At 34.4% G+C, this 13894-nt stretch overlaps 1 protein-coding gene across 3 annotated transcripts in view; it reads left to right on the forward strand.

Annotated features, from left to right (window-relative positions):
- Nucleotides 1-13894, forward strand: part of LOC128223984 (ecotropic viral integration site 5 ortholog-like) — a 47687-nt gene that overhangs the window by 3931 nt on the left and 29862 nt on the right. Inside the window, exons 2-3 of one of the 3 annotated variants that reach the window (XM_052933543.1) lie at nt 2334-2887; nt 5505-5588. In XM_052933543.1, coding sequence (XP_052789503.1) covers nt 2376-2887; nt 5505-5588 — 596 coding nt within the window. In that variant the 5' untranslated portion in view covers nt 2334-2375. Of the gene's footprint in view, nt 1-2333; nt 2888-5504; nt 5589-9280; nt 9567-11659; nt 12466-13894 lie in introns of those variants that run through there. The other 2 variants (XM_052933545.1, XM_052933544.1) reach the window with 2 other exon arrangements.

Raw genomic sequence — 13894 nt, forward strand, 5'->3', positions numbered from 1 at the left:
GAGTGCTGTTCTGCAGGTTTTGAGACAGGAATATGTTTAGCTGATTAAAATTGTCTGTCTTTCTTTATTCTGCTGGAATACCAAAGGTCTTTTGCAGCTTCATACTAAAGTGCAGTGTTGTGCAGCAGTGAATAAGGGTCCCCAGAAAGAGCAGCCAAATTTCAAGATAATGAAATGCCACCCTAATCTAATCATGGTGACATTTCTGGAGGTGGATTGATGACTCGTTCGTTTACTGTTTCTGAGACTGCATGGGGGAGAAAATTGGGCAAAATTGTTGGAAGTGTTCAGAAGAAGTATATATCAAGTTCATTATATGGTAGACTTTCAACTTCAAATTGTTTATATAAACCGTTTATGGAGCTTCAGGATGGAATACATAGAAGTAAATTATTATTGAATAAAAAAGAATATGAGTGACTGAAACGGTTTGTATAATGCACTCTTTTTTATTACGAAATAAAGTGTGGCAAATAATTAAGAGTGTTAAAACAAAGATACCAATAGCTGCGGAACCCTTCAGCAAATGTTGATATTTGCTGAAATATCTTCTTTGATGACCACAATTTTTATAAGCATTAGTAACGCGTTTCAGCAATTTAGTTGTTACATGATTGGTTGATTGACATTATGATTATCACATGATGTTTTCAATGTATTGTTGTGAGGTCTAATTGTACATCTATGTGCTGTAATTCTTTGTGGACCTATATGGTTTAGGCGTCATTTTTCTATTTTTTCTTGACTTTACTGGCGTGGGTTCAAAACTCGCTAAAAACAAAATATTTTTTATACTCTTTGTTTTTTATGCAATTTTGATATCATAGAGTAAAATAATAGTAAATTTAATGTTTTCAGATGCATTTCTGGGAAAACTTATCTTTGGTCCAAAAACAAGACAAGTCCCTTTAATGATTAATTCTAATTGAAATGACTTGAAATTGTATGAGCTTCACTGAAGACAAATTGATGATGTTAATTAATAGCTAATGATACCTGTGTTTTTTCTTTGGGAAATGGATTACTTTGCTGTAATGTCGGTAGTTTAAAGTTAAAAAAACACATTTTTTGTTCTCGTGATGTATCTGCCTTTAATGATTAGAGCAATTATTTCCAATTATGGTATTCTGTTTTTGTACTTAATGACTTTTAATGTATCTAACACTGTACACAGAAAAGCGCAGGGCAACAGTTACTGTTAACATACAGGAGAGTAAACAATGTCAAACTATAAATGTTTCTAATGTTTTCTGACATAAAATCAAGTGGAGTAAAAGTAATTTGCGTTCATTATGTGCATTATGATAGCTGTGGGAGAGTGGAGGGATGGTGTATATGATATTACTGTTTGATATCTATTCTCCACAGCTTTGTGAGATGGAATTCTGGAATCAATATGAACACTGATCGTAGTCTTTGAAATTCCTTTACTCTCCTAGGGATTGTTGGCTTTTGTTGCTGTTCATTTTTTCTGTCTTCATTACAACATTCTGTAATTACATGTTTGGCGTTAATATAATTAGATAATAAATTGATATATCAAATGAATGTGGTATTGTCACCATGGGTTCAGGGATATAGACTTCAATACAGAGGTTGTAGACAGGATTTCTTAACATACCTGAAATGAATGTAGTACTAGTAGGAAGAGAAATATTTTTGTAAACACTGACAGGAAAAGAATAGAATGGAATATATATGTAATGGAAAATCTCAACTTTTTTAACACCAGACAGAAGGCATATTTACTTTATAGATTTTCAGTTAAAAGAACAGGAGAATATCAGATTTCATTTCTTTCTTTGTATAATCCAACGTCATCTTGAGAAAACAGTAGCTGATCTGTTTTAATATAAAACAGTGAAAAATGTCATTCGGTGTATTTTCCCTGTTAACCAGACCATAAACAATTAGCTGACATTTTGTTGAAAATAGTCGTGATTTCACACAATTGATATTCAATTGGGATATTGTAAATGTGCAGGATATCAAATGAGTAATCATATATAGAAATATATTATTCTGAATACAAATTTGAAGTAAAACAATAATATTTCTATGTGTATGTGAGTAAGTATGTCTGATTCCTTATTGGCATATAAGGCATTATGTACATCAAAATGTTGTACAATCTTTAGTTCTGATGAATATTTTCATTTAGAAAGAGTATTTCTTTAATGCAAAATGTTGCACGGTATGTGGTTTGCTTAAGATAACAGAAACATTTTCATTGTAAGTTAAGTATGCTAGTAAACTCAAAAGACTATTTTAGCTGTCAGTTAAGCTTTGATCTTCTGTATGTAAAATAATGATTGGAAATGTGTTTTGTCCAGACTGACAGCATGCTGAGGCCGGTAGGCACATGACGGGGGGCAATGTCACACCACAGTGGGGCAGGGCCTAGTCTGGGAACCAGTCAACAAGATGGCGCCCTACAGTCACACTCTTCTCCACCACCAGACACAAAACCACCGCCCAATAGAACACCTAACACCACAACTACTAGAAATAGCCACACCAGTTGTGATGGTGTAAATAGCCATTATCCAAGTTGTGCTAATAAGATAAAAGGTGCAAATGAAAGAACCAGTAGTGAACATGTTGTTAATGAAGGATATTATATTGGGGAGAGCGAAAAACAAGATTATGTGAGTAATAGTAGACAAGGTAGTTTAAGAAATGAAGGTGTGAAAGAAGCAGAGGATGGTGATAAAGGCAAGCCAGATAGTGGAACGACAGCGATAACAGAGGGGACAGGAGAGGGGACACAAGGAGATGAGAGAACAACAGGGATACAGGGATTACAAGGGTCAGAGAAGATGAAGGGTGCGGAAGCTTTGAGGCCAGAGGAGCTGGAACTGCTTGCCAAAATGGAGGAGGCCAACAGGTATGAAATTTCTTATATAAATACTAGGGATGCAAACGAATATTCGAATATTCGATCGAACATTTGGTATTCGAATGTCAAAATCGGTATTCGAATATTCGATGCTTTTGTTGAATTAGTAAATTATTACACTTTTTGCCTACAAATGTGTTCTTCGTCTGTCTTGTTTTTACAACGATTGGCCCTTAATGCCAGAGGTGTGAACAAGATGACACTATATACGTGTCATATCCGATATATCGTCGGGAACTATAAACAGCCCCCGATAAACAGTACCCGTAATTTTGCATTTACTGGCTATGACAAGTGACATTAAACACATTCCAATTATTTTTGCTACATTTAAATGACCATGCCAATTAATCGGTTAAGAGATTGGCCTTTATACCAGTCTGTTGTTTTCACTGCTTATCAAGCTTGGCGATATTGCTCAAATCGCCTTGATGATATGAAGGACATGTGCTAGTTTTGTGCTTTGAACAGTTTTCCATGTTTCGATAAAACGCTCTTGCCTTGAAACGTAACTGTATGGTTTAACGTTTAAGGATATATTTCCTGTATTGTTGTACAATATATAAGTTAAAAACGACGTTTGGCCATGGTGTCGTTTTCTTTAAATATTTTTCGTAAACATAATACCAGATTGAGGCTGCAAGTCACATGCTGGCGCATATCGTCATTTAACGTGACCGGGGAAATACGTAATTCCCGGATCCTATTTTGCATTGTTTACAAATATGCACACACAGGAATTGAAATAATTCGACTTTTTTAAAAAGATGTATCTTTTTTCTTGGGATATATTCTGAAAATGGGGAAATTCAGAGGCTAATTTGTGGAACAACAAGTGTCCGTCGTGTGTAAACGATACGACAAAGAAGGGTAACAGGGCTCCGACTTAGTTACTACAGTTAATAATAGTTTACTGCAATTCTAAAAGGTTCATTTTGGTATTCGAATATTCGAATATTCGATCGTAAGAATTACTGAATATTCGAATATCAGTTTTGCCATTCGTTTGCATCCCTAATAAATACTATATTGATTGTTTTAAGGAAGTGATAAGTTGTATAAGCCTGTTTTAAGGAAGTGATAAGTTGTATAAGCCTGTTTTAAGGAAGTGATAAGTTGTATAAGCCTGTTTTAAGGAAGTGATAAGTTGTATAAGCCTGTTTTAAGGAAGTGATAAGTTGTATAAGCCTGTTTTAAGGAAGTGATAAGTTGTATAAGCCTGTTTTAAGGAAGTGATAAGTTGTATAAGCCTGTTTTAAGGAAGTGATAAGTTGTATAAGCCTGTTTTAAGGAAGTGATAAGTTGTATAAGCCTGTTTTAAGGAAGTGATAAGTTGTATAAGCCTGTTTTAAGGAAGTGATAAGTTGTATAAGCCAAGGTGGAAAAAAAATAGACAAGAAGCTAGTTCATGCACATTTCAAGGACTTACCATTATACAGGGATGCCAATTGTCCTTGTATGCTGATTTCTTTGTTTTTGGCCACAAAAATTTAATTTCAATTGTTGCCTTTCATCTTATCGATACAAAAAATTGATTTGTGTAAATGGTGTAATGGGGATACTCCTATTTCCTACTAGTCTCCCTTTTTTTTTAAATTGCAAAAATTAGCATTCCTGATCTAAGCATACACTAAAATCTCATATCAAAATTGAGCTGGCTTCCAATGTGCATGTAGCTGGTCATTTTTCACCCATTCAATTGACCAGTTTAGGGATTATATTTCATAAAATTATAATTGCACATAATTGTTTAATCCAATGGGATTACTTTTAACAGCTTTGTCACAAGTTTGCTAAAAACCGCCAGTGGCTTAAAATCTTACTTGCTTAATTGTCAAAACTACTTGCTTTGAATCTTGAATCTTTAAAAGAAATTCATCTTATCGCATGACTTTCAATGTTATTTTTATTTAAATTTGTTTAAATTAAAATTCATGTGATAGATGTTGTGCATAACTTGACAATAAATGTACAACAAGTAAGAGACCATTATTCCTCATTATTCCTAAACACTTCAACTTAATGACATTATACCACATGGTCACAATAATTGTTGCTTAAATAAATGGCAAAGCAATAAAAAAGGTATAGAATAGAACATAACTGTTCTGTACACTTACCATGATTTAATAATGTCTAACAGTTCTCCTTTCACTTTATTAAGCACTATTAAGACGATCTGTGAAAGATGATAAGTTTTCTGTTAGGCATAAAATTACTTTTGATATTTTAACATTGTTGTTTTTCAAAATAATAGTCGTAAATTTTGGCGAGTCTGACTTCGCTTTCAAACGAGGTGTGTGATCAATTTGATAATGCAGAAGAACTCGAAAATGCACATCACTTAAACAATTTTAGGAGATTTTGTTAACTAACCAATCTATTTTTAAAAATGTTTTAGGTTTGAAGTAGGAAATAGTGACTTGCTAAAAAAAACTAGTGGGCATGAAATTATATTTGCATTTTCTGATTTTGACTGGAATTAAGAGAGTTTGCGATCGCAAAATTTGGACCTTGATGAAGATTTAAACATGTATGATATGTTTTACCGAATGTTGAATCATTGTTTATATTATGCCAACTAAAGTATACCTGTGTCTTACAGGAAGATAGCGTTAAGTCCAGCAGCAGTGACCACCACCAGCCCGAGGCAACTGGAACTACTGGCCAAGCTGGACCAGGCAAACAGGTAAATGACCAGTACAATGGACACACTAGTAGTGTGTATGATTTTGGCTTGTTTTATTACCGTGTCTGTTGTTGCATGTTGGTATAGATAGCATTATCTGCAGTAGATTTGTGCAAAACATTTAACTTTGGCCATGATTCAAAAACTACTCTAGAAATTTTGAAGAACACATGTACACATGTGAAGCAAGGCCAATCACTCTGGCTAAATATTAGTTACGTCCCTTGGCAAACTGCAATGCACACGAATGTTGGCATTTTTTGTTAAACCGGTTTCTATTGTTTTCAAGATATACGACCAGCTGGTCGAAATTATATGTTGGACCTGTGGCTTGCCTTGCTGTGCAGTACCAACTACTGGTGTAGATTATTTGGCCAGGAAATCTCAATATATGTAGAATATGTTCTAAATATCTCTTTCTTTTCAAAGTAGAATTTTTGGATATATTTTTATCTGGTTTCGTCTGGTTCAAGCTTGTGTCACTTTCAGTAAAATCTAGATGTCTTGAATCATCATCATCATGTTTATTGTTTATGTTTTTCAAACAGAACAGGTGTGGAGATGGTCAATGTCGAGGTTAAGAGGTTTTTGTTGTTGAATTGTTTGAGCCTTAGAGAAGACAAAATATGAACAATGTTGTTAATTAGTGGAAGTTATTGCTGTTGTTTTTAGCTCCAACTGTTGGCACTTATCAGTACAGTTGGATTTGTAAATAACAGTATCAAAAAAGCATTTCTATTCATCTCGAGTTCATGTGAGAACATGGTTAATCAACCGGAAAAGCTGTCTAGATCCATGGCCTGGTATACTTGATCATGCACACTTCATTTAACTGTTTAAAAAAGTAGTGAAATCTATGTTGATTGTCTCCTGCAATTTTATGGTCGTATTTATGTCATGTTTTGATATCGACCATTTGAAGTCATATATTTTTTTTGATTTGACACCAGTTGAAAATGAAGCTAGCAAATGACCAACATCCGGATTGTATTATGTTAAACTATATAAATGGTTACTTACCGTTGGATTGACTGAAAACCCTTGGCAAACTAAAAAATCCAAAACAGCAGTCATTGAAATTATGATTTTCTTGAACCCTTTTTTTGAAGTCTCAAACATGCAAGTCTGAATATATGAACATATGACAAAAAATCAGATGTTTTTGTAAGCCGTGGCTTTATTTGACTGGGCAGGCTGGTGCTTATTGGTGAATTACATGATGCAAGTAAGGAGACAAACAATTATGATGGTTTCAAACAACACTTCAGACTGCATTCTCAGGAATAAAAGTCACTACAACATAACAGTTACAATATTATATGACGTCTTTTGTCAGTTCCTGCTATTTGTTTGATTGATTGAATGTGATCTAGTGATCGTTATGGTGAGAAATTTGGCTGTATTGAATTTACACAGATTACATTCACTTGCTGCACCCCCATGGAATGTGACAAATGTATCGATTTCGGCTCATTGTCAAATAGGGCTGTCGGAATTTCGGCTCATCGTCAAATAAGATTGCCTGATTTAATGGGTTGCTGCAGGTTGTGTTTTACATTTAAAGCTAAGCTAACTACATGTAGTAAGAAAAAGAATTTAAGATTTATTTATTTGATACATAGTCATGATTGTTTACATAAAGATTTATTAAAGAAAACATTTTGTTTTCTTTGCTTCAAGGTCTTATTGAAAGATACCATCTTAATTGTAATGAAGTTGCACAATTTATTTTGATAAGTGACCATTCGTTTTCTATCATGTCTTAACTGACCCTGTGATAAGATCAAGATACAGTTAATTAAACTATAGGCTTGTAGGCTCTACATTATATAAAGTATGATATAAAGTATCAATGGCTTCAGTTTTTCAACATACTTATTCAAACTTCTGGTTGTAGAGCTACAGATATTTGCAATACTCGGTTGTTTCAAAATGAATTCCTCCTGTATTTTCTTCCACTGATGAAGTGAGTGACAGGGCTAACCCCAGTGCATACTCATGTGATGAATAATGCAGCAGTCATTAATCAAGTCAGAATTGATTTGTGGTGTCAGGCTGTAAACAAAACTGTGATTTATTTTGTCACTGTCATATCTCTTTTTGAGTTATGTTCCTCATTTATAGTTTTGTAAAATAATAGTTCATTTGATGAGACTCTGACTAGCTACATGTATAACTTGAAGTGCTGGTGGTTGACTGAGGTATATGATGTAGAATTGTGTGATTTGTGGATGACTTGTGATCCCATATTATTTTGGTGTAATGCACCAGTCAGTTGTAACCACGGTCAGGGGAATAGCAGGGATTTTGACTTTTGGACCTGCGGGGTCAAACTGCTGGTAAAATCCCCGCCAAATGCCTCCCCCCCTTTTAATTTGAAAGTGTTTTCATATGAGAAAGAATGTGAAAAAAATGCACCAAAAAAATGTCACAAATAAGATTTTTTGGCCATGAAAGAATACCCCCGGTAGGTAGTTTCATGTTTGATTTCAGTTGAAATGAAAAACCAAACCACAAAAAACATTTGAAACTAAAAAGATTAAATTATCTATGAAGTTTTTTAGCTCATTCATTTTACATGTTTGTAATAAGTAAGAAATACTCCTTGAAATGATACAAAATTATCATAATTATTATATATATATATATATTATAAAGGTCACCTAGCATCGAAAGTTGACATAACAGTGAATGCAACCCTACACACAGGGTATAGAAGGTAGAAAATTCAGCTTTTTATATGCTTCTCAAATGTTGCACTCCCAGAGCCAATTTCTGACCACTGTGGGCAAGAGTATATATGGTACAATAAAACAAGAAGCTTATTTGTACATCGGATATCTAAGGCTGGGATTATTCTCTTTTAATGTGAAAAACTGCATGATAGAGCATTTTCAAAGGAATTAAAACAGCAGCCATATTGACAAAGCTTAAGTTAATTTTGACTTTATTTATCCATGAATTATTCAATTTCTGAGATACAGTACACTCCATGAGTTAGACCCTCCTTCGGTTTCTTTCCACTTACATTCACTATTGCGGCCAGTACAATAAATTTGTAAAGGTCTGGGAGTATACCGGGGATAGCCGGGGAAATGGGCCATGTTTTTACCTTCCAGGTGGCCCCGCAGTGCCGAGTGAATGCGGTGGTTTTGTCTTCGCAAAAATATAGCGGGGAATGGGCCTAACCTAGGGTCCCTGGGGGTGGGGCATTTGGCAGGGATTTTACCATCTCACTGTTCGTCCTCGCAGTGCGGGGATTTTACCCGGCTGGTCCGAAAGTCAAAGTCCCTGCTATTCCCCGGACCTGGGGGGGGGGGCATGGTTACAATTAACTAGGGCATTATTTGTTATCCGTCTCCGGTGTTTTCATGTTGGCAAGGGAACTAACTTTTGCAGTATTGTGGTCAAAATTATTATCTGAGTTGTCTCCCTTTGGGTTTTTTCTACACCTGAACAGCATGGTTATTGTATTCCTTATCAGAAAGTGTTCTTTCCATTCCTAAACTGTTGTCAGTATCAGTAAGTGCAATACAAGATTATTTTCTTTGTAATGGCCTGTATGGAAATGTTTGGGATTATTGTCAGAGAAACCTATCAGAATAGCCTGATATCTAAATGACATCCTGTAGACTTGGCCCTTGAGTCATGATAGCGTTTCCTTCCTGTTTTAGTGCGACGCCTTTCTTTTTAATCTTTGAACAGTTGGTTGAATTCACTAGTTTGTCTCGTCTTTGTCAAATCAACAGTGTTATTATCTGTATAAGACGTGTGCTTTTTGGTCAAATATCTTCCCTGCTAGGACAGAGGAATGGAAAACAATAAAACATTAGCTGTTTGACATGGTCATAGCATGAAACCTTAGCAAGGAACAAGGATTTTACTGTCAGCTGTTTGTCTTCATTGTGGTGGATGATTGGCTTTTGATGTTCTGGAGGTAAAAATGATGGACAAAATATTTTCAACTAGAAACAAATGGTGAGTATCTCTTTCAAGTGATGTAAATCGGTTACTTCATGGATGTAATTAAGTTACTTCATGGATGTAATTCAGTTACTTCATGGATGTAGGTCAGTTACTTCATGGATGTAATTCAGTTACTTCATGGATGTAATTCTTCACTGATGTAATTCAGTTACTTCAAGGATGTAATTCAGTTACTTCACAGATGTAATGAATGTACTTCACAGATGTAATTCAGTTACTTCACAGATGTAATGAATGTACTTCACAGATGTAATTCAGTTACTTCACAGATGTAATGAATGTACTTCACAGATGTAATTCAGTACTTGACAGATGTAATGAATGTACTTCATGGATGTAATTCAGCTACTTGACGGATCTAATTCTGTCACTTCCCAGATATAATTAAATTACTTCCAATATGTAATTAAATAACTTCCAAGATGTAATTAAATTACTTCCAATATGTAATACGGTTACTTCATGGATCAAATTCTGTCACTTTCCAGATGTAACTCAATTACTTCCCAGATGTAATTCAGTTACTTCACGGATCTAATTCTGTCACTTCCCAGATATAATTAAATTACTTCCCAGATGTAATACAGTTACTTCATGGATCAAATTCAGTTACTTCACAGATATAATTCAGTAACTTACGAGATGTAATTAAGATACTTCACAAATATTAATCAGTTACTTTACAAATGTAAATGTGTCTGCTTCAAATCTTAAAAGTTTTTTTTGCTTTTCTTGTGAGCATACTTTTAAGCTATAATTAATGGCTGTTTGAAGTGAAACCAATGCAAACTTGTTCATGTAAGGATGTATTGTTGGGAAATGAGCTGGCCTTGTCAGTAGTAAGTTTCATGTGATACGTAAGAGAAAACACTAATTGCTGTAGGCAACATCGATAATTACTTTGATGTGTGAAGTATATTGACAGTCCATATATGTTGCAGTATATTAGAAATTCACTTGATGATTTTGTGTGTAGCAAAAGACAGGATCATTCAAATACTTTCAAACCTTGAAATGCTAGGCTCATTTGCAAACAGTAGTACATGCCTAATTCTCAATGTTTTAAAGCTGTTATCTCAGAGATAAACCATATTTACAACTTATTAATTTTTTGTCTTGGAAAGAGCAAATTTTGCGTAAAAATCTGCAAACCACTGTGAAAAGATTGCTGACAAAAGATCAGATTGCAGATTTTCATATTTCCGTTCGCATAAAACATAAAAAAAATATTTTAAATATAAGAATCTGTGATCTTATTTTTTGTCAGCAGTCATATATAACTGGTTTTCATTGATTTTCACAAATTTGGCTCGTTTTAAGACAAAAAATAAAAAAGTTATCAAAATGTTCAATCTGAGAGAGTGCAGCTTTAAGTTTTCAATGAAAATGTTTTTGTTCCGTATAAAGGAGATATTGTTTTCAGCTGTCACGTTTTTGCCTTAAGGGAGGATTTTGTACCGGCATTATGTGTTTAATTGAAATATGCCTTTATCTATTATACATTACTTGTCATTTGTTTTAACAGTTAAACTTCAAAAACTTCATCAAATTGATTTAATACATGTACAATGTGACAACAGTATTGTTGGAAGGTTGTGGATTGGTTGACAAGATATATATATATACATATATAAGTTTGCAAGTACGTAACCAACTTCAGGAAACCGTCACTTTAACTTAATTGGCTTTCAATTATCGGGACTTAATTGCATATAGCTGACTATTCATTGGTTGATAAATTATACAGTATAAATTTGAGTTTTATTTTTCCCTTTACTTCCTAAAGATGAACATTACCTGTATATCTAGCTGTTGATAGTGAATGCATTCTTAATTATTGAAATTCAGTTAAAGTACAAAGTGATTACATAAATTGCCTATTTGTCATATTCAATCAGGTGGTGTTTAACCTTAGGGGACAAATCTGTCAGTGTAGCTGTTAGTTAACACAATACTCTTTATGAACATAAAACACATTTTTAGCATGAATGAATGATCACAAGACATTTTATATAATACACATAATAATAATGTTATTATGTTAATTGCTGTTATAAACAGAGATATAAAACCATTGCACTGGCATTAAAATTCAATTATTTATGATAGCACGTGTTCGTGACGTTATCGTGTCATGATGCATTCTGATGGATTGTGGTTTTTGAGAGGAGCTATTGTTTAAAAGTTAATTTGTTACAAAAAACTGCCAACATATGGAATATTGAAAAGTTCAGATGTGCACAATAAAGATATTGACTAAAGGATCATACAGTTTACTTACTGTTTGTGTTAAATAAATAAGGAACTTATATAGGTAGTTAAGTACTTCTTAACAATCTTTCGTAAGTTGACAAAGCCTGAGGAGGAACGGCAAAGTGTTGACAACAGCAATTGTATAAGGAGGAATTTATATATAAAATATTCATACAGCTTATGGCCGATATAGATTAATCCCTCTGAGAGTTGTATCGATAAGGCAGCATGACAGGTTTTTGTATTGATAGGTGAATTCAATTACATATTGAATAACAAGCTGATACAATTTTGAGTGGATTTCTTTTGCAAAAGTGTTCAAATGAGGAAATATGCAGCCTTCAAACCTTTTAACATGATAACATTATTGTGCTAAAACGTATGCTTTTACCAAGATTGAATGTGCCATCAAAAACATTTACATGAAAGCAAAATACAAGATTAAAATTCCACCAAAAAGACTATAAGGAATTGTTTGTACTGAAATGATTCGTCGATGGCTCGGATCATGGAGCAGTGCAGGGGAGGATGAAGTCTTTACTGATTCTGAAAGTGACGAAGGGAACATGGACACCAGGCGCAGCAGCTCGCCCAAGATGGAGTACCTGCTCAGGAAAAAGCAGACTGCCGTGGATAGGTAGTTCTGCTGGTGTTGGGTCAATGTTGGTATATCATGAAGTCCTGATGTATGATGTTTTGGTGAAGTACATGGTTGGTTCAATGTATGATGTAGTACATGGTTGGCTCAATGTATGGTGTAGTACATGGTTGGTTCAATGTTGGTTTATTATGAAGTACATGTCCTGATGTATGATGAAGCACATGGTTCAATGTATGCATGGTACATGGTTGGTTCCATGTTTTTTGTAGTACATGGTTGGTTCAATGTTTGGTGTAGTACATGGTTGGTTCAATGTTTTGCATAGTATATGGTTGGCTCAATGTATGGTGTAGTACATGGTTGGTTCAATGTATGGTGTAGTACATGGTTGGTTCAATGTATGGTGTAGTACATGGTTGGTTCAATGTATGGCATAGTACATGGTTGGTTCAATGTATGGTGTATACATGGTATGTTTAATGTATAATGTAGTACATGGTTGGCTCAATGTATGGTGTAGTACATGGTGTATACATTGTTGGTTTAAAGGTACTCCGTATGATAAAATAGCGAAAAAAAGAAGAAAATTGTGGAAAAACTGACATAAACTTGGCATCGATGTGTACAATGCATTGACACTTACTAACTGAAGTACCACATAGTTTGCAATTTATCTTAGTTAAGCAGTTATTTCGTATTTTTCCATTAAAAAAGATAACTGGGTATGTCTACCAGGTAGAATTCATTCCACATGGTTGATTGGCTAGTCCGTGGTATCACATGATATTACCGAGGTAGGTGTATAGCTTAATTATGTCACCCAATTAGAGTAAGCCGTCGTAGCTCAGTGGATACGACGCTGGACTGCAATTTTGGCGACACGGGTCCGAACCCGGTCTCGGACACAATTTTTCTTTCCATTTTGGTACTTTTTTTACAATTATGATATCAAAGCGTAACACATTCTATTAGATACTTGTCCTGAGATTCGTTACAGAAAAAACAATTTTTGGTGCCAATCTGGTGTACAGTCCCTTAAATGTATGATGTAGTACATGGTGGTTTCAGTGTATGGTGTAGTACATACGTACATAGTTGATGGTTGGTTCAATGTATAATGCATTTTTAATACATGTTCATGTTTGTTCAATTTATGATAAAGTACAAGGTTGTTGAATGTATGGTGAAATATTCATGGTTAGGTCTGGCTTGGTTGTTATCAATTCCTGTTAATTGATTTCATTGATAACCCTATAAGTGGTACTTAGGTTATGGTTGAAAATATTATTCCATTGCTATTGTGGTTAAAAATCTATTTAGAAAACATGGAAAAGCCTGTAGGCAGTGATACATTGTTAAACGATCAAAGAGGGTTCAGTATGGCAAGTCACTGTATTGGTCAATGATTGATTTTGACTTTGTTGGTATCAGGGGATTTTTCACATTGCTCTTTCGCATGTTGTTT

This window comes from Mya arenaria, chromosome 17, assembly GCF_026914265.1.
Source record: "Mya arenaria isolate MELC-2E11 chromosome 17, ASM2691426v1".
Lineage (NCBI taxonomy): Eukaryota > Metazoa > Mollusca > Bivalvia > Myida > Myidae > Mya > Mya arenaria.